Source organism: Mauremys reevesii, linkage group 25, assembly GCF_016161935.1.
Source record: "Mauremys reevesii isolate NIE-2019 linkage group 25, ASM1616193v1, whole genome shotgun sequence".
In the NCBI taxonomy this organism is placed as follows: domain Eukaryota; kingdom Metazoa; phylum Chordata; order Testudines; family Geoemydidae; genus Mauremys; species Mauremys reevesii.
The window spans coordinates 10755004-10775029 of record NC_052647.1 but is presented as its reverse complement, the minus strand read 5'-3'; the positions used below and the strand labels follow the sequence as shown (position 1 = coordinate 10775029).

The 20026-nt window shown below is 56.5% G+C and overlaps 2 protein-coding genes across 3 annotated transcripts; one reads left to right on the top strand and one right to left on the bottom strand.

Annotated features, from left to right (window-relative positions):
* Window positions 1-316: 316 nt before the first annotated feature.
* Window positions 317-9461, bottom strand: TRIR (telomerase RNA component interacting RNase). Its single transcript, XM_039514257.1, has 3 exons — window positions 9065-9461; window positions 3842-3919; window positions 317-2340 (listed from the first exon to the last, which is right to left on the bottom strand). Exons 1-3 carry the CDS (start codon window positions 9341-9343, stop codon window positions 2233-2235), a joined length of 465 nt encoding a protein of 154 aa, XP_039370191.1. The 5' UTR covers window positions 9344-9461; the 3' UTR covers window positions 317-2232.
* A 482-nt stretch (window positions 9462-9943) lies between these two features.
* GET3 (guided entry of tail-anchored proteins factor 3, ATPase) lies at window positions 9944-18419 on the top strand. Of its 2 annotated transcripts, none has more exons than XM_039514255.1 (7): window positions 9944-10110; window positions 10871-11018; window positions 11608-11756; window positions 13421-13571; window positions 13938-14045; window positions 17092-17289; window positions 17777-18419. In XM_039514255.1, exons 1-7 carry the CDS (start codon window positions 9944-9946, stop codon window positions 17906-17908), a joined length of 1053 nt encoding a protein of 350 aa, XP_039370189.1. In that variant the 3' UTR covers window positions 17909-18419. The 2 variants fall into 2 exon arrangements, with proteins under 2 accessions (XP_039370189.1, XP_039370190.1); XM_039514256.1 differs by lacking the exon at window positions 9944-10110 and adding an exon at window positions 10547-10680.
* The last annotated feature ends 1607 nt before the right edge of the window (window positions 18420-20026 follow it).

Genomic DNA, 20026 nt, shown 5'->3' with positions numbered 1-20026 from the left:
CAGACACTCCTCTGGGACAGAAATGGGGTTTGGGAGGGTTCTGAGTTAATGGTGCCATGTAGACATAACCCCCACGTTACTTCCACAGCTCCTTCTACCCAATCAGCTCAGAGCACTTACCTCAGCCCCCCATCCCCCAGGAGATAGGTACCACCCTCTTTCTCCAGCAACAGCTCACTGCACTCCCTTTACAGGGGCTGTACCTGTTAATGGCTTTATGGGCAGACGACAGCTAATTAATTACACAGGCAAAAGCAAAAGCAGAGACAGGAAACAGAGCAACACTTCCTGTGAAACAGACCTACTGACACAGCAGTATGTACAACAGGAGTTTATTTTAAAAAGTCAGTCTTAAGAAAAAGTTGTCAGTGGTTCTGAGCTTGGCCCGTAAGAGTGATACAAAGAGGGATGAATCAGGTGGACAGGTCACAGCAGCTCCAAGGCCCAGCCGTCTACTTAAAGCCTTACGTCGGCCACGATACCCACTCTAAGCCACGGGAGATTCATGTCACTCATCTCTACTGCTTAGGGGATCCAGCTTCCCCCTCCCACCCTGACTGGTAGAGAAAATATGGGAAACCACACCCTTCCCCCAGCTCCTCATGGCAAGGGCCATCCATGGAGAAAATCTGGCTCCCAAAATATTCCAGGATTAATTGGCAGCTGCACCGCTCTATCCTCAAAGCTGCTGCTAGGTCAGAGCATCTCCAGGTGCTGACTGAACAGGTAAGAAGAGCCGACTGAAGGCAAGTGGTTGAAAATGGCACAATGGGCCCAAGATTTAAACCCAACTTGATCCCCCACTTGTTGGGGAAATAAAAGCCCAGAGCAGAGGCCCTCAGGCTAAAGCAGTGGGTTACACGCTACAGGCCCTGCCGTTAAGCTGTCACTTAATTACAGGTGGGTATTTAGTTTGAGATGGCCTCCACCTGGCAGATCTCGCTAGCAACATCTGCAGCCTTCACCACTGCCAACAGCTGGAGTTTAAGACTTCAAAGCACTGTAGAAACGCTCCTGCTGCTCCCAACTTTGAAGTAAGTATCTCATGAGTAGGGGAAAAGGCTGAGTTGAAATGACTGTCACAGCTGCAGCAAGCCAGGGGTCTGAGTTCCAGCCAGCCCTATGGCTCCTGTCCCTCAGCCACTCTGATTTAGTGCAATCCCCACCATGAGGACATGGCCCAGGCCTTGCCACAGTTGATTTGAATCTTCAATAGCAAGTTTTTAATGCTTCATCGGTTTCCCCTCCCTAGGCACATCATTAGACCACCCGCTGGTGCCAGGTTTCACGCTGCTCAGCTTACAGGAGCGACCAGAGGCCTCCCTTTCACTCCGCTAGTTCTGAGAAACACCCCTCCCATTACACAGATAGCAACTGTGGGGATGCAGTCGCAGGAGTTTGTTAGGCAGGCAGCGATCAGGCTGCCTGAAACTGCTGGAAGTTGTGTGAAGGAACTGGGGAGAGACACCAGCATCACAGAATAAATACATGGAAACCACCACACGAGACGGTGACCCAGTAACCCTTGATTGGTCCTGAAAACGCTGAGTCGGGTAACAGAACAAAGGTATTGCGAGGAACCAACTGGGAACCCTCCAACAAGGCTGCAGGGAATGTAGCACTGGCATCAAAGACACCCAACAAAGCAGGAGCAGCTTAAAAATATCCAAGGTCTTTAATGAGTAAATGCAACTGCGGCATCCACATTTACCTTTAATAATGGAGTTTGACGCCCGCCATCTACCGCCTACAATTTCTACTCAAAGAAGTTAGCTAGTATGAAGCTCAACTTGCTGAGACGGCTGGAGTCCTCAGTGGGTGAGAGGGAAGAGCAGGGATGGTGGGACAGGTTCTTGGTTGTGTACGGATGTGGAAGCGAGTTGTATCTCACACGCGAGAGCTGGTGATTAGATTTTGCTTTGACAGCCGCAGAAATACACAACATTGTCGGGATTCCACTACTTTGGATTCTTTTAAAAAAAAATAAAAGCTACAACTAATTCAGAGTCCGTACTTCCCAGCAGGAACCAACGAAAACCAAAACTAAGTAAACGACAGACTAATGAAAGTCTCGGTGCGCCTGGATAGATAAAAAACGTCTGTGGGAACCATCCATCGGAGCCAACGCTAGGAACAGCTGTGTTAAGTTCACAGTGCCTAGCTACCCTCCTTCGCTGTTTTAAATAAGTATGTACAACAGAGCGTCCTCGTGGAAGTCAGCAGAAAGAAGGGCTATTTAACAAGGGGTCTCGTTTTGTCGTCATCGCTACACTGGTGGGCTTTGTATTTTTTCACTTCTGCCATGTATTTGGCCCAGGCATCTCCTTTACTTGTCAAAACCTGCAGCGAGAGAGAGAGAGAGGGGCAGGGGGGAGGAGGGGCGCTTCAAAGGCTGTAACCAAGACACGTGCACTGAGTGATTTCATTTTCAAAGCGCTTTGTACTAATTCGCTACCTGCCAATGCCCTCGCCAGATAAAGTAGCCTGTTATCCCAAACAGGGACACGGACAGGACGACTTTTGCCCAAGGCCACAGCAAGCCAGTGGCAGGACTAGAACCCAGGAATCTTGACTCCCAACTCTGATCGCTAGGCCCCACTCACCCCTCCCAGAGGGGAGGACAGACCCGAAGAACCCTGATTCCCTGCCCCACCTCTGCTCTAAGCACCAGAGCCCCCTTCTCGTGCCGGGAATAGAACCCAGGAGACCTGGCATGCAAACCTCTATTCTAATCCCACACATAGCTTGAAACTGTTACACTGAAGCCGCGTTCACCACTGATGGCTGAAAGGGCACACAAGTGACTCCCTGCAAATCTCCCGCTGCATAGGACGTTGGTGTACAATTACCACAAGGCTCTACAATGACCCACCCTGCCCTCAGCCCAGGGGTGGGATGGGATTATGGCGAGGTAGCACTGCAGATACACTGTTTCCTGTGGCCCTGGGAAGCAGAGAGTAACTTGGAGCAGCTCAGAGACTCTTCTAACTGGGGGCTTATCTGCACAGGGAAACAGCCTGGAACTGCCATGTTGGAAGTGGATTAATCTAAACACAAGCAGGCCCGCGTATTCCACACTTGGAGTGTCCACATGGACAGAACGGCTTCAATACATGGGCAACTAACCCAGAATAGCCATTCGGAGCCAACGCTCCACGGAGACACTCTTAGTCAGTCTCCTTTAACCCAGCCCCAGAATAGGTGAGCTCAAAGTCTCCTCCAAGCAGCACAGGGCCACTCAGAACTCATTTCACTCCAGAACCCGCTGCCCAGAAATGCTCCTTGATTGATCTTTCAAGAACATTTACAATCACTAGTAATAAATCTTACAGTAGAACCTGTGTTTTACAACACCAATCTTACAACCAACCAGTTACGTGATTTCCCCATCCCACGTTGGGGGGGATGATTTGTGTAACGAAAGTGATGTCGACGAATAACAATGTCGACATCCTTCACATTCCAATGCCGTCAATGCATTGGAAACCGCTTTGCGGCAGTTTGAAGGACAAGCAAGCAAGCTATGCAGGGCACGATACTGCAACCTATGCACCAGAAACTACTGTCATTTTGAGATCATCAAATTTATGAACTCTTCGGTTCCCAGTTGGCTCGTAAAATAGAGGTTCTACGGTCATCCCTAGCTCTTCTCTAGTGTTTTTCCCTCCAGAGATCGCAAAGCGCTTAAAGATCAGTATCACCCCATGTTACAGATGATGAAATGGAGGCACAAAGGGTCATGAATTGCCCAAGGGCGCTCAGCAAAGCGATGCCAGGAACAGAGACCAGGTCTCCCGAGTTGCAGTCCAGTGGCTATCCACTAGGCAACACTGCCACTTACCTCCTCCTCGGTCTTTTGCTTCTTTGCTACCACTCCTGTCTTCAGGGCTAGTTTGTTGCCACCTCTCCGCTTGCCCACCTGGGTGAAGGGACAGAAGACTGCAACCGTTATACGAGCCCTGGCAGCTGCAAGGGTAATGTTGCCCACTATATAATGGAATAGGGAGTCCTTCAATTAGATCATCTTAACGCGTCACGCCTGTTCTTCAGAATAAAGCTGCCAAGCGTTACCTGCAGCCTGCGCTCCCCAACACAGCCACAGATGCTAGGAGAAGACAAACGCACTTCCAACAGCTGGCTACCGACACACTGTTTGGTTTACTCCGAACGCAAGCAGATGCCAAGGGAACCGGAATCCTAACCCAGAGTTCTTCCCCATCCCAATACAAGCCAATACAGCAGGGCTGTCCCTCAAGGAAACTTTCATTTTTCGAGCCTCACGTATCCCCCTTCCACCACCTCAAATATGCCTTAGGTGGTTTCACCTACAGACATGGACAAGCATCAGTAGGGGACACTGAGCATTGCACAGCCTAGTGCATGAAGCTCTCTACACCCATCTGCTGTTAAACTGCTGCCCCATGTGCAGAGCAATGTGGATTTTTCACAGACTTGAGGAAGTGCTCTGGGCACTCTAGAAATCTCTGCAGCAAGTTTATAAAGCAGGTGGGGTATTATTTTTATGCAATGATGTAGGTCGAGATTATGTACATTCAGTAATTAGCTAAGTAGAAATCAGGGGAAGACAAACATTTTGCATAAGAATAATTCTCTCCAAGAGTCAGTCATTCCTTCATAGCCAACATCCAGTCAGGTTGCTGGGATTCCCAACCACAGCCTTGGGGAAACCCTGCTCCTGTTCCCGCTCACCGAAGTCTGAATCTGACTATCCAAAGGACTTTCGAGCAAGGCAAGATGCCATGAAATCCCTGCTTCCAGCTACCCCAAAAAAGGAGATCCCAGCTCCCGGTTTCAGCCAAGCTGCAATAGTACTGCAAGCCTCGGGTGACAGCCCATCTCCCTCGCTACCAGGCCCAACACGTGCTAGGAATGTGACAGCATGGAGGCAGGGCTTTATAGCACAATGTGTGCGATTGGTGCTTCATAGCCAATTAATACACAACAAAGTAAAGGGCAGGAAACCCTCCTCCACAGCCTTCGCACTTGGATTTTCATTCTCTAAAATCCCTGTTGATCCTGAGCTAGAGCAGGCAGAGGGAAAATGGGTTTTTGCTTCTCGGTGCTACCTGACACACTGAAACTGCAGACCGGTTTTCTATGAATAAAAGCCTTGTTAGCTCCACACCAGGGAGATCAGATTTGTGCCTCTATCATCACCCAGGTCTAGTTTTCAGAGATCTACTGTACTATGTTCAGACACTTGCTGGCCTGCACATGAAATCCAAAAACAGGGTTTAGTACCAGTAAATGTGCAAAATTCATCCCATGGGGTGGCTATAGTCTACACGGCAGTTAAACAGCTCTCGCTAAGTGCCCTACAGTAAGGCGGCGTTCAACATGAAGGGAATAGAAAAACACAGTACCAAAGCCTGTCCTGAATGCCACAGAGCAGGCAGCTTTACCTTGGCTCGGGCCCGATTCAGCAAGGTACACAGGCACATGAATAACATTTTTTGCCTATTAACAGCCTCATTAGAGAATAATGTTAATATCTTGGTGAATCGAGGCCTATCCTATGCATTAAGCAGGCACCCGGATGGCCAGCAATGCTACTGATTATTAAGGCTACTATTTTTCCAAAGGTCGTGGAAGTCACAGAATCTGACTTCCAGCGACCTCCGTGACTGCAGGCTGTGGCAGCCGGGAGCTGCAGGGTCCCCCCACAGCTCCTTAACTGCTGTGGGGGGACCCTGCAGCTAAGCACCCCGTTTTGTCATGGGTATTTTTGGTAGAAGTCATGAGTCACGGCTTCCGTTAATTTTTCTTTATTGCCCGTGACTTTTACTAAAAATTTCTGACAGAAAAATCTTAGCCTTCCTGACTAGTCAATGTACTCTACTAGGGGGTTTCAAAGGGCGCTGTGAGTGACCAGCATTGCAGGGAGGAAGGGGGGTATTAATAACTGGGGAGGCCAGTTCTGAACGCTGAAGCCCAAAGCAGTTGAATCTCTGCACCTGTTTAACATTTGCAAACACAACGGCAGTTTTTACCCACCCCCATCACCACCTGTACAGCCGATAACTGTAGCATTATGTTATCTCACTCCATTTATTGTCTCCATCCAGCCCCTGACAACTGTTTCTGACCTTTGCTGTAGCTAGCATAGTTCAAACTCTTGTGGGGACAGGGCCCTACGGTGCATTTAGCCCCATCAGAGTTTGGTAAGTGACCTAGATATTGTAATGGAAGGGCAGGGGATTTGCTTTAGTATCATTGCAATCTTCCGAAGTTACAGCTAACGAGCTCCCAAGCACAGCAGGGGAACAGCGCTAATAATGGTTAAGGAAGCACAACCGGGATGCAAGAGAGTTCCTTTGACACGTTACTCTGAAGAGTAGTCAATTAAGATGTAAAGATCCAGGGGTTTAAAAAAACTAATCAGCAAAACGTCTCTAAGAGGTAATTCCACCCACATGCCAGGAAGTGAAAAAGTCATTGCTGGAATAAGTTTCTTCTGTAGCCCTAAAAAACTCTCCTTGGAAAGCAGCTTCGTCCAGAGCCTCTATTTTATAAATACAGCAAGTATCGGCAATAACTCATAGCATTTGTGGGCCCTTTACCGCTTCATTCTCTCAAATCTGTGAAGCAAGAGCAGGGGGCTGCGACTCTGGACTGGGAGACATGCCTACCAGGTTCTAATCCAGCTTTGCTACTAGCCCAAGGCGGCTTTCGTCAGCTTGCAGTCTCTCTTCTCTTTCCCTGGCTCAAAATCAGGGATAATACTTACCTCTAAGGAGCACTCAGAATTAGCTACTTAGCACTGCAATGTTCTGAAGCATTATATAAACCCCAAGGATTTATTAGCCATCTGATACAGGGGCAGCCTTGATGAAGTACAAGCTCTAGTAACGACTTCATTCCTTAATGGGCACTCAGAGCACACACCAGATCAGCTTGAGCCCAGGATTGGCCATTCAAGTTCTACAAAGAATTTTTGCGGACTCCAGCAATTAACATTTTCTCCTCTGGTCCTGGCACATGCGCACAGCCAACTACACCTCTACCCCGATATAACACAAATTCAGATACAACGCGGTAAAGCAGTGCTGGGCCTGTGCACTCCGGCGGATCAAAGCAAGTTCGATATAATGCGGTTTCACCTATAAAGATTTTTTAGCTCCCGAGGACAGCGTTATATCGAGGTAGAGGTGTAGTTGAAACTAATCCATGAAGCTGTGTGTGTGGGGAATGGAAAAGGATAACCTCTGTGAGATGCAGCCACAGCTTCTCCAAAAGACAAATCAGGTTCGGGGCACCTACTACCAGGCATTGGAGGGAGAAAGAAATGCCACTGACAGGGACAGGGAGAGGAGGAAAGACTTTTCATGTGGGATGGAGGAGTTGCCTTCAGCAAGGGGGACTTGCCTCCTGGTGGGGGTGGAATAAGGACACTGAGTAAGGGAAAGCAGACCCCTGTTATGGAAAGGCAACGAGGATGGGAAATATGGGTTTCCTCATGTGCAGAGGATCCTAAAGCAGCAAGAGGATCAGGAGCGCGGGGGGGGGGGGAGGGGGGGAAGAAAAGCACCCCACAAAGAGCGACAAGAGAGGGAAGGCTGCAGGCTCAGAGAATAAGGATGGGGATGCTAGCAGGATAGGTGGTCCAGGGAGTAGATAAATATCCAGGGGAAGAGAGGAGATAGAGAAAGGGAAGAGTGGAACCTCCAGTGAAGGGGTGGGGAGGAATTATACAGTAAAAGGAGGTGCCAGGGATTTGGGCACAGGCCCCCATGGAATGGGAAAGTTTGAGGTCCACAGGGCTGATAAAGGAGGAGGGGGGGGGTGAGGCCCTGGAGGAGAAAGAAGGTAAAGGCCTGGGGTGGGGAGAGAGCAGGGGAGGCCCTGGGAATGAGAGGAGAGTGATGGAAGCAAAAGAACAGGTGCAAAACCCCATAGTAGGTAAGAGAGGAAGATAAGGAGAAAGGGGGTCAGGGTCTCCCGGGGACAGAGTGGGATGGGGGGTTTGAGGTCCCGGGGAGACAGTAAGACTACAAGGGGGGGTGTAGGAGGGAGAGAATGGTGAGTTGGTGAGTCGAATAATTGGGATGGGAATGGGGCCAGGGGTAGCTGGGATGGGAGAGGCCCCAGGGAGCGGATAACAGACTGTGGAGCGGGGCGGGGGGGAGATGGGGTAGGATGGGAGCAGGGGGAAATAGCTGGGATGGGAGAGGCGGGGGAAGGGGACAACAGAGACTGTGAAGCAGAGGCCAGGGAGGAGTAGATGGGATGGGAGAGGACCAGGAGAAAGAGACTGTGGAGTGGGGCCGCGGGAGCGGGGCCAGGCGCGGGGTAGCCAGGATGGGAACGGGGAGCGGGGGCCGGGCGCGGGGTAGCCAGGATGGGAACGGGGAGCGGGGCGGAGGCCGGGGGTAGCCGGGATGGGAACGGGCGGGCGGTGGTAGCTGGGATGGGAACGGGGGCGGAGGCCGGGGTAGCTGGGATGGGAACGGGGCGGAGGCGGGCGCGGGGTAGCTGGGATGGGAACGGGGCGCGAGGCCGGGGTAGCTGGGATGGGAACGGGGGAGGCGGGCGCGGGGTAGCTAGGATGGGAACGGGGGTGGCCGGGGGCCGGGGTAGCTGGGATGGGAACGGGCGGCCGGGGAGGGGTAGCTAGGATGGGAACGAGGGGAGGCGGAGGCAAGGGGAGGGTGCAGGGGTAGTTGGGATGGGAACGGGGGCGGCCGGGGTAGTTGGGATGAGAACGGAGGGCGGGGGCCGGGGGCTGGGATGGGAACGGGGGCGGAGGCCGGGGGCTGGGATGGGAACGGGGGCGGGGGCCGGGGGCTGGGATGGGAATGGGGGCGGGCGGTGGCCGGGGTGGCTGGGATGGGAACGGGGGCGGGCGGTGGCCGGGGTGGCTGGGATGGGAACGGGGGCGGGCGGTGGCCGGGGTGGCTGGGATGGGAACGGGGGCGGAGGCCGGGGGCTGGGATGGGAACGGGGCGGAGGCCGGGGTGGCTGGGATGGGAACCGGGGGCGGATAACAGACTGTGGAGCGGGGCGGGGGGGGCGAGGCGCGGGGAGCGGGGCCCCGGGTCCTTACGAAGCTGAGCGCGCTCCCGCTCCTCTTCTTCCCCTCCGGCGGCCGCTGCTGCTCAGTCCCGGAGTCCCCCGGGGCCGCCCCTGCTGCCGGCTCCTCCCCAGGCCCCACCGTCCCGGCGGCCGCTGCCTCCTGCCCCCCCTGGGCCGGCGCCTCCCGCCCCCGCTGCTCCGCCTCCATCTTGCGCTTGAAGAGCTCCAGGAAGCTGCCGTCGTTGGCGAAGACGTTGACGCCGCCCGGGCCCTGCGGAGCCGCCGCCGCCCGTCCCCCTCGGGCCGCCATCTTGTCCGCGGAGACCGCCGCCGCCGCGCGCCGGGGGGTGTCGGGAAAAGCCAGCGCCGGCCGCGGGGCACGACGGGACAAGCCCCAGCCCCAGGGGGTGTCGGGAGAGCGAGCGCTTTGCTGGCGCAAGGCACGCTGGGAGTGCGAGAGCGTCCCCGTAAGGGACGCTGGTCCCGCTCGCGCTCAAGGGGAATGGCAGGCACCGGGACCAATGGGCGGCCAGAGCGTGAACCTCGACTCCAATCAGGGGCCCCTTGGACGGAACTGAGGCTGGCTGCGCCCCATAATCCAACGAACCAATCAGCGCCCCTCTCTTTAGCCCAATCACGTAAGGCGGATGTCATAGGGACCAATCAGATGAGGCAAAGGGGCTGAACTTTTCCGGGCCAAATCAGGGTGGGCGGGCTTCCTGAGTGACCCAGTCAGATGATGAGGGGGCGTGGTCGGACTGTACCATTGCTGTGGACTGTGGGGCTAGTACAGCGAGTGTGACGGGGTCGGGCCGCACAGCTCCGTCTTCTGTCAGTGCGGGTTCGTTCTGCGCTTCCTCCCTCCGCGAATGGTCTGGCCCGGTACCGAGTCACGTGAGCCGGTTCCAAGATGGCGGCGGCGGCGGCGGGGCCCGGCTGGGGGCCGGAGGCGGACGAGTTCGAGGACGCCCCCGATGTGGAGCCGTTAGAGCCGACGCTGAGCAACATCATCGAGCAGCGGAGCCTCAAGTGGATCTTCGTGGGGGGGAAGGGAGGAGTGGGCAAAACCACCTGCAGGTGAGGGGGGGGGCGGAGGGCGCGCGTGGCTGTACCACTGTGGGGGAAGGAGGGGTGGCAAGGCCATCGGGAGGGGTTGGGATGTACCACTGTGTAGGGGGAAGAGGAGCGGTTGGGGGCGTGGCAAGGCCACCTGAAGGGGTTGGGAAGTACCATTATGTAGGGAGAAGGGGGAGTGGTCGGGATGTACCATTACTTTGGAGAGGGGGGTGACGGTTGGGAGTGGCAAGGCCACTAGGGGGGTTGGACGTACCATCATGCGCGGGGGGGTGGGGTGATTGAGGCAGCCTGTAGGCGAGGGCCCATTAGAATGTAGTATATAGGGAGAAATTGGGATGTACCATTGTGTACGAGAGGGGTGTGGGATTTACCACTAGTAAGGGGAGCAAGTGGTGAGATCATTTGTAGGGGTTGGGATGTGCTATTGCTATGGGGTGGGGGGAGAGTGTGGCCACCTGTAGATAAGGTTGGGTGGGATGTACCATATTTGTGGATGGGGGGACAACTTGTGAAGAGTGCTTGGGATATACCATTGCGCCAAGGAACAGGTGGTTTCTACTGGTGCACCTGGTATGTACCATTATGCTGGGGAGGAGAATAGGGGAACAGACTATTTGTAGGGGAGCTGGAATCTACCATTGCACCTGTGGGGAAGAGATGAAAGCACCCCCTGTCCCCATATCTCACGTCTCACCCCTCCAGCCCCATGGATTTTCCATGGCTGTTTCCCTTTTCACATCCACTGACTTGTCCCCCACAGCTGCAGCCTGGCCGTGCAGCTGTCGAAGGTGCGTGAGAGCGTCCTCATCATCTCCACCGACCCAGCCCACAACATCTCCGATGCCTTTGACCAGAAATTCTCCAAGGTCCCCACAAAAGTCAAGGGCTATGATAACCTGTTTGCAATGGTGAGTTAGGGCTGGGGGCGGTGAGGGGGCAGGAGAGGAAGGGAGAAGAAGGTGGGTTTCCAACAGCACATTCTGACATGTGCAGGGCTGGAGCTGAGTCTCTCAGTGCTTGTAGTGATAGACCCAGGAGTCCTGCTTCCAAGTTGCCTGTTTTAACCACGGGATCAAGCTTTTTCTTAGATCTGGGAAGAAAGGGGAAGAGCCCTGACTCGGTTTCCCTTGGTCCAGCCTTTAGCTCCCACTTCCCTTCCAGAGCCAAGAGTTAGAGTCCTGACTCCTAGCGCCCCCTCCCCCACACTAGACCCCACTCTCAAAGCAGGGAATAAAACCCAGGAGTCCTGGCTCCCAGTCCTCCTTGCTCTAACCACCAGACCCCACTCCCCTTCCAGAGCAGAGAATAGAACCCAGAAGCCCTGGTTCCTAGCCCCTGTTCTAACCCATCAGGCATTCTGAAATGTGTCTATCTCCCCTCTGTCATGCTCTCCTGTCAAAGGCAAGAGCTGGTGCTGAGCCAATGAGTCTCCTATTGTTTGGACAGTGATGGCCACTCTTCCCTAAACGCTTGCCCCCTTCTCCACCCTTGCCCCAGGAGATTGACCCCAGCCTGGGGGTGGCTGAGCTCCCGGATGAGTTCTTCGAGGAGGACAACATGCTGAGCATGGGCAAGAAGATGATGCAGGAGGCCATGAGCGCCTTCCCCGGCATCGACGAGGCCATGAGCTATGCGGAGGTGATGAGGTGAGCTCGGCAGCCTGGCACTGGCCCGTGATATGTGCCTGAAGCAATTGGGACCCTTAGTGGATGTTGGGATAGCTCTGACAAAAGGGTGACAAGGGCAGGCCACCTATCGCGAGGGAGGAGAGGTTGGGATGTACCATTATGGGGGCAAAGGAGAAGGGGTTGGATATGTTGTAAAGGCAGGGGATGAGACCACCTGTAGAGGAGGATCACTGGAATGTACCATTACAGCACCGTGGCTGGGAATGAGACCATCTGTAGGTGAAAGAGGACTGTCTTCTGTAGAGGTTCTCATACTGCACTTGTCACTGGTCCTTGCACCTTTCTGTAGTGCGTTAAGCAATGTGGCTGCACATCTGTCACATGGGGATGGGACGGGGGGGTAAGACCATCAGCAAGGGGGTGGGGTGTACCATTATAGTCAGAAGGCGGCTATATGTCTTCAGGGTGGGTACATTCCCCACCCCACCCCCCATGGCGTTTTGCTCAGGCCTGTGAGATCTGGGTTCAGCTGTGGACTCTGTGTGTGCAGCTGTTGGCAGGGTCAGAGGCGTGACCTAATGGACAGGGCATAAACTCAAGACCTCTATTTGGTTCAGAGCTCTGCCCGAGGCGTCTGCTGGGGCTATGGGCTAGTGGCTGTGGCTAATAGGGCCTCAGTTCCCCAGCTGTAAAGCGGAGCTAAGAGCATTTCCCTTGTCCCTCTCTTCTGTTTGCGCTGCGACCTCTTCGGGGCACGGCTTCTTGCACTGTGCAGCGCCCGGCACGGTGGGACCCCTCCAGGCTCGATTATAATATTACAGTTATTGAGAACAATCACAAAGGCTTCTCAGCGCAGCATTTGGAAATGTAAATCAAGCAGAAGCAGAACCCGTTCCCCCTCCACAGCACATAGTTCACCTGAGACTCTTGAGTATGGGAGTGAAGTTCTAGGTAGCCAATCCCAGTCCAGGTCCACCCCCATCGGACAGTTGATTGGCCACGGGATACAGGAGTTGGGTGGCTCACAGTTCTGGGAACAGGTGTCACAAATCCACCACTGCACTTGACAGCACTGTGCCAATTTGTGCCAAGCATGGAATGGACCACAGAGGGTGAACTCCCCTCTAGGGCAGGGGTGCCACTGCTCTGCCTGGGGGGGATCTAGAGGACTCTAGTTATCCGGGTGTGAGTTCATTACAGTGGGGGGCGGAGGGGGTGTTGGGAACAAGCCTCTCCCCTGCATGTGGAAGAGCACTCTAGGCTGTACCATTACAGTCAGAGAGGGGAACAAGACCAGTTTCAGGTGAGGGGGAGCTTTGGGATATACCATGTCAACAGGAGGACTCTGGGATGTACCATTACAGCCCCTTGCGGGGACAGGGGACAAGACCACCTACGAAGGGGGGATGTTCTGGGATGTGCCATTACAGAGGGGTGCTCTGGGATGTACCATTACCACCTCCAATGGTGTTGGGGGGAGGAAGGAGCCCTCTGGTATATACCACTACAGCCAGCCAAGGAAGGGAGAGACTGGTTTGGGTCGTGTGTAGTTTCGCCAGCACTAGGGAGAAGGGAAGGGGGGCACCCCGGATTATTGTGGGAATGAGATGAGGGGGGTTACATTTCTGAGGCTAAGCCCCAGGCTCCCAGCCTTGGTGCTAATGTCTGTCTGGCGCATACAGGCTGGTGAAGGGGATGAATTTCTCCGTGGTGGTGTTCGACACAGCCCCCACTGGGCACACCCTGCGACTGCTCAACTTCCCCACTATCGTGGAGCGGGGCCTGGGCCGCCTGATGCAGATTAAGAACCAGATCAGCCCCTTCATATCGCAGGTAAGTGGGGAAGGGAGCTGGGGAGCCAGTCGCTAGCTTGGGCTTTTGCGTGGTTCTTCTCTGCGAGTAGCTTGGGCTAGACCATAGACTGGCTCGTGGTGTGCAGCACTCGATTGCGCTGGCCTGGGTCCTGGTGTGTCGCACTCAGCGGCTCTGATCTGGCCTGGGTCCTCATGGGTAAGGCTCTGTATCCCTCTGGCGTAAGTCCGGTTGGGATTGGCTGGGGCTATGGGACACCCCGTCCCGGGGTCCAGCTGGCTGAGCATGCCATGGGACTGCATCCAGCTCAGGGCGTTGGGCTCAGAGCGCTAGCCACTGGCCGGCTCTCTTCGCTGAGCTGTGGTGTTGCATCCCATCCCTCTCCAGATGTGTAACATGCTTGGCCTGGGGGACATGAACGCCGACCAGCTGGCCTCCAAGCTGGAGGAGACCCTCCCCGTCATCCGGTCAGTGAGCGAGCAGTTCAAAGACCCGGTAAGAACTCAACAAGGGGGTAAGTGGCGGGTCCATCGTTGCCTCTTTCGGCTGAGGCCAGCCCCTGCGCAGAATGCAGTGAAGGCTGGAGGCACGTCGTGCTTGGACACTGTCACAATGAGGATCTGTCTGTATTCCAGTAGCACCCAGAGGCCCCAACCCGGGCCCCATTGTCCTGGGTCCTACGCTCAGAGATCCTAAGGCTAGAAGGGAGCAGTGCGACCATCTAGGCCAGGGGTTCTCAAACTTCATTGCTCCACGACCCCCTTCTGACAACAAAAATTCCTGCCCGACCCCAGGAGGTGGGACCCAAGCCTGAGCCCACCCGCGCCCCGCCAGCCCGGGGAGGAGGGGGCCAGGGCTTGGGCTTTGACCCTGTGCCCCAGCAAATCTAAGCCAGCCCTGGTGACCCCATTAAAATGGGGTCTTGACCCACAGTCTGAGAACTGCTGATTAGTCTGACTTCTCGTAGGGCACCGGCCTGTCTGAACTAGAGCAGAAAAACAGCTGGTCAGGACTTAAAAATGGCCAGTGACGGAGGATGCACCAGAGCCCTTATTAAGTTCTTCCAATGGTAAATTACCTTCCCTGTCCCCACGTTTCCGTCTGACTTGGTCTAGCTTCAGCGACCAGCTGTTGGAATTTCTCGGGTGGCTCAGTCGAGCAGACAAAGCTCTGTTATCTGCTCCCCATGGAGGTACTTGCAGCCTGGGATCAGGTCACCCCGAACCTTCTCCTTAAGCTAAACAGACTCGCTCCTCAAGGCCGGCGCCGTGGGGCATGATTTCCACCCCTCTCCTCTCATGGCTGCTCTCTGAAAGGTAGCAACGAGCTTAGGCAGGCAAAAGGCCTTAACCTGTAAGTTCTTACCTGGCTGTCATGGCCTGGGCTTGTCTACACTTGAGAGTTAACCCGGATTAACGTAGGACGCGAATTTAAAGTACACCAGCTGTTCCTGCTGACCTCCATGTTCCTGTGTAGCTGAACCCACTTTGCAATCTGTTGTGATGGGCTCAGATCCAATCTTCACAGCACCCCTGTGAGGAAGGGGGGAAGCACCTGCCCCATTGTCACATGAGGCCCAGAGAGGGATAAATGATTTGCCCGGGGCTCTGTGGCAGACCAGGGGGGGCTAGTTTCTGGAGTCCAAGGCCAGTCTACACCCAAAACTTAGACCTGGCTATGTCACGGCCTGAGCATTTCTTCCATTGACCTGGCTACTGCCTCCCGGAGAGGTGGATTCCCTACGTCAAGGGGGGAGAACTCCTTCAAGTGTTAACCAGGGTTGGGTAGGAAGGGGCGGGATCTTTTCGGTTGGGATGGCAGCATCCCTGCAGCACCTGCCACCCAGACATCTCAGCAGCCCATTGGTGCTCTTAATGTGTGTTTTCCCCTCTCGTTGGGACAGTGAAACTGGGCGGGTCCGTTTGACCCTCTCGGTTGGTCAATTTCTAGTTCTCTGGCACTAGCCCAAGGCTGTTTGTGTTGAGAAAGGTGCCCTGTCTGGTATCTGATACAAACTGGAGTCTGACAGAGTTGAAATGTTAATTGACAAGGAGCCCTGGGAGAAGACTCCAGGCCGGATTCCTGGTCCCTTGGTTCTTGCACATGGGGCAGGGATGAAGGACCCGCCTTCAGGTCACTTTTGTTCTCCCTGCGTTCTTGGGGGCCCTGCTGGTGCAAGTTAGAGCAGCCTCGAGGCTGCTCTAGTTTGTGCTGTTGATTCCTATGGGTCCCGGGAAGCAGAGCGTAGCTATAGGGCATTTCGGTTGGATGTATTCCTGGAGATTTCATCACATGACATAACTGTTAATTCAAAACTCATCTTAATTCCTGGAGACTCCAGGCCAATCCGGGAGGGTTGGCAACCCTAATAAGGCAGCGTACCTCATCAAGCCCCCCAACTTACCCAGAGGTGTGCATGGGTGGGGAGGATGAGTTTGGGCCCCCTTTGGGCTGCTCCAGCAGTGTCAGGCCTGGTATTGCTAACGCCCCGAGCTACAGTGAGCCCAGCCCCACCAGTCCCGGCGCATTCCTGCAAAGCTGCTGTGGAATTCGCTGCCACAGGGGGAACCCTCCTGTCTGCCTTGAAAAGCAAAGGGCTGGGGGCAGGCCAGGCCCCGGTGACTTCTCGCCCACTAACACTGCTGCTCCGGGCTCTGGATGCTGCAGGGCAGACCCTGATTGCCCGGGGGGGGGGGGGCAGGAATTCCCTCTCCCCACCCCCACATCTGCACCCTTCTCTGATTTAACCTCTTCACATTGCTCAGTGGCAGGGGAGGGGGCAGGGCGGTTAGGACTCCCCCACGCAGCTAGAGGAACCGGTGGGTCCCAGCCTGGGAGCGGGGCTGGGACAGGGGGCTGGGTGGGCCCGTTGAGCTCATCCTGCCTGGGAAAGCTCTTTGCTTTTAAAAGCGACTGCTGGACAGACACAGGCCAGGCGGCCGGGCCCCCGCCCCAAAGACCTTCCCAGCCAAGCATAAGAAAAGATCATTTGAAATCTGCTCTTAGGCTCTGCTGGCCTCGGCTTGGGAGCCTGCCTGGCTTTACGTTCCCGTAACAAACACTTCACTTCCTGTGCGTTGTTCCTGCCCAGGGCTCCAGCAATGACATGGGTTTGGGGAGAAGGTTGCATACAGGTCAGTGGGGTGAGAGCCTCTTAGCATTGTCCTTTGTCTCCCTTGGGGAGGGAGCATGGTCTAGTGAGTAGAGCAGAGGGGACTCCTGGGTTCTGTCCCCAGCTGGGGGAGGTGAGTGGGGCCAGTAGGTTAGAGCAGGAGAGCTGGGAATCAGGACTCCTGGGTTCTATCCCCCGCTCTGGGAGGGGAGTGGGGTTCAGTGGTTAGAGCAGGGAGTGCTGGGAACCAGGACTCCTGGGTTCTATCCCCAGCTCTGCCATTGATGTGCTGTGTGATCCTAGGCAGATCTCTTCCATTCTTGGTTGGGGACGGACACACACAGACACACACACAGACACACACACTGGGGTGGGGGTCCTGGAAGGGCCCTGGGAGCAGAGTAACGGTGTCCCCCCCTCGCCCGGCAGGAGCAGACCACCTTCATCTGCGTCTGCATCGCTGAGTTCCTGTCGCTCTACGAGACGGAGCGCCTCATTCAGGAGCTGGCCAAGTGCAAGATCGACACCCACAACATCATCGTCAACCAGCTGGTGTTCCCGGACCCGGAGAAGCCCTGCAAGATGTGCGAGGCCCGGCACAAGATCCAGTCCAAATATCTCGACCAGGTAGGGAGGGGGCTGGGCAGCTGCCCCCTGGACCCACCCCTCTGGGTTCCCCCTTCCACTGCCCCTGAGCTGGGCTCCTCCTGGCCTCACCCCCCCCCCCCCCGCCCCTTCCCCTAAGGTGGCTGCACTGTGCACCTTCCAGCTTCTCCAACTCCACCCCCAGGGGCTGAACTAGGCTCCTTCTCTGGCATGGGGAGCTGAGATCAGTGGGTACAGACGTGTCCCCGTGGGCCGGAACCCCCCTTTGTTACGGCTTCCGGTGGCTCCTGGAACCCAGGCATCTGCCAGCCCGGCCCTGGGGGCCTTAACCCGCCCTGCTGCCACGTGAGACCCGGCCCTGGCGGAGCAGCTCGGCCCCCTACCCTGATCCAGCCTCCAGCTCCGCTGGCTCCGACCAACAGCCGAAGGGGCCCACGGAGCCTGCGGCCCCTCTGGGGTGGTGCTCCCCGGGAGGCTGGTTCTCTCTCACCTCTCCCCACCCCCGCAGATGGAGGACCTGTACGAAGACTTCCACATCGTCAAGCTGCCGCTGCTGCCCCACGAGGTGCGAGGAGCCGACAAAGTCAACACCTTCTCCAGCCTCCTCCTGGAGCCCTACAAGCCGCCCAGCGCCAAATAGGGCCGCGCGGCCGCTGCTCCGGTCTGGATCATTCCACTTCGTCGGTTACACACCCGGACCCCACCCCTGCAGAGCGCAATCCTTCCCGCCCTGTCTGTCACGTGATGGGGAGGCTTGCAGTCAGCAGGGGTGGGGGTCGTATTTATTTCCCCTTCCACGGAGGGGCAGGATCTCTCTGCCGCAGGCAGAATACTGGATTCCCTCCCCCCTCTAAACACCCCCCTCCCCCAGTAGTCTCAAGGCTGCATTAAAAACCAGCAATTGCCCCGTCCTTCTCCCCCTTCCCTTCCGTAGGGGGCTGCGCCACTACAGGTCACTTGATGGGTCCCTCGTCTCTCCCCTCCCCTCCCCTCTTTCTCCCAGCGTGCTCTGCTGCTCCCCCCCCCCTCGGTGGAGGGGGTTCTCTGGACGCTGGGAGGCGGAGGGGGCTCTGCCAGGTGTTGTACAAAGCCAAGGCCCCAAAGCTTAAGGAAAAACATTGTAAATAATAATAAAAAAAAAGTAGAGGAAAGTCCAGCTGTGGGGTGTTCTTGGGGGGAGGGGCTGGGACTTCCCGTGGGTGGGCGAGGGGCTGCATAGGGGAGTGGGGTGCCCCTTGGTCCAGCTCAAAGCAGAGGCAGGTGGCAGCAGGGAGCCCTCTACCTGGCACAGCCCATGTGGCTTCCTGCAGGGTGGTCACTGCTGTGTGGGGAACTCAAGCCTTGATGTGGAGGCAGTACGGGGTAGGGGTTAGAGCAGGGGTGGGGCGAGGGCTCCCACATGGGGTCTAGCGGGTGGTTAGTCCAGGGACACGGGGCGTCAGGGCTCCTGGGTTCTCTCGCTCCCCTCTCTGCCCCAGCCGGTGTAGTGCGGGGGGGGCTGGGGAAGGACAGTCAGCCCTTTATGGGCGCTATAGGGGTGCGCTTGCTGTATTGACAAAGGGGCTGGCGGGGCCAGAGCCCAGAAGGGAGAGAAAACCAACGCTTGGGACTGGGGGGGGAGCAGGGCCGGATTCTCAGTCCCTCCATCCTTGCATGTGGGCTGCGGGGGTGGGGCTTCCTTGGCATCCCCTGTATTCTGGGCCCCAGCATCAGTTAGAGCAGCCTCTGGGCTGCTCTACCTCTCGCTCTGCACCTCCTGTGGTGCAGAGCCGGCCATACCCTTCCACCATGCGGGCTGGGGGGGGTCATAGGGGGCTATTCGCACTGACTGTATGACCCCTGCGGTGTCCTGCACAGCAGTACGAGGAGCTGGCAGCTTCTGCGCTCAGGCCCTGGGCCTGGAACCCTTCGCCCAGCGGGGGGCGGCTTTGCCCGGCGTGGAGGGGGTGCAGCTTCCCATTCAAGCCCGGCTAAGGCAGGTTGGTGCCTCAAACATGTGGCCCCCGAGCTCCCTGTGGGGTGAGGGGCCAGTCCCCAGTGGGGGGGCCTCTCCCCCCCTCGAGAGCTGTAAGTGAGGCGGACGATGATTTCAGGTGCCAGTCAGGAGCCTGGGCCCTCCCCCTGCAATGGCTGGGAATGGGGAGCAGCCAAGGGGCCGCTGGGCCCCAGTTCCCTGCCCCCCCCTGCACTGCAGCCTGGGCCCACTTCAGTCTTCATGGCTGGGGGCTGCCTGGAGCCCCCAGGTCTCTTGTGGGGGCTGCCCCCCAAAAATCCCTCCCCCCTCCATGGGTTTGGTGAGCTGGTTCCTCCCCTGAGGCCAAAGGGAGCGAAGCCCTTGCTGAGGGGGGCTGTCGGACCGGGGTGACCCCTGGCTTGAATCCAGCCCCCTGTCGATTGCCTCTGCTTGGTGGAATTGGGGCCGGGGGGGGGGCTGGAGGCTGGTATTAAACTGCTTGGCAGGGGGCTGGGGGCCTCCCCCATGTCCCATCTCTGCTCTCCGGCCCTACCTGGGCACTGGGGGATGGGAATCGAGCACCTGCCTCCCCGGTTCCTTCCCAGCTGCCTGAGGCTCTGCCGGGAAGCTGGAGGGGGGATTGCACCAGCCTTATCTCGAGGGGCTTGAAAGGGGGGGGGGTCCTGTGGATCAAAGCCGACAGCAGGAGGCAGGACTCCTGGATTCTATCAGCAGCTGAGGGGGGTCTAGTGTTTAGAGCGGGGGGCTGGGAGCCAGGGCTCCTGGGTTCTATCCCCAGCTCTG

Bases quoted from the DNA above. Each gene is read 5' to 3' on its own strand.
- GET3 (XM_039514255.1), top strand. From the start codon at position 9,944: ATGGCGGCGGCGGCGGCGGGGCCCGGCTGGGGGCCGGAGGCGGACGAG. The intron at 11,019-11,607 runs GTGAGTTAGGGC...CCCTTGCCCCAG, and splicing joins ATGATAACCTGTTTGCAATG to GAGATTGACCCCAGCCTGGG. The intron at 13,572-13,937 runs GTAAGTGGGGAA...ATCCCTCTCCAG, and splicing joins TCAGCCCCTTCATATCGCAG to ATGTGTAACATGCTTGGCCT.
- TRIR (XM_039514257.1), bottom strand. From the start codon at position 9,343: ATGGCGGCCCGAGGGGGACGGGCGGCGGCGGCTCCGCAGGGCCCGGGC. The intron at 3,920-9,064 runs GTAAGGACCCGG...CCCTTCACCCAG, and splicing joins GCGGGAGCGCGCTCAGCTTC to GTGGGCAAGCGGAGAGGTGG. The intron at 2,341-3,841 runs GTAAGTGGCAGT...CTCTCGCTGCAG, and splicing joins AGCAAAAGACCGAGGAGGAG to GTTTTGACAAGTAAAGGAGA.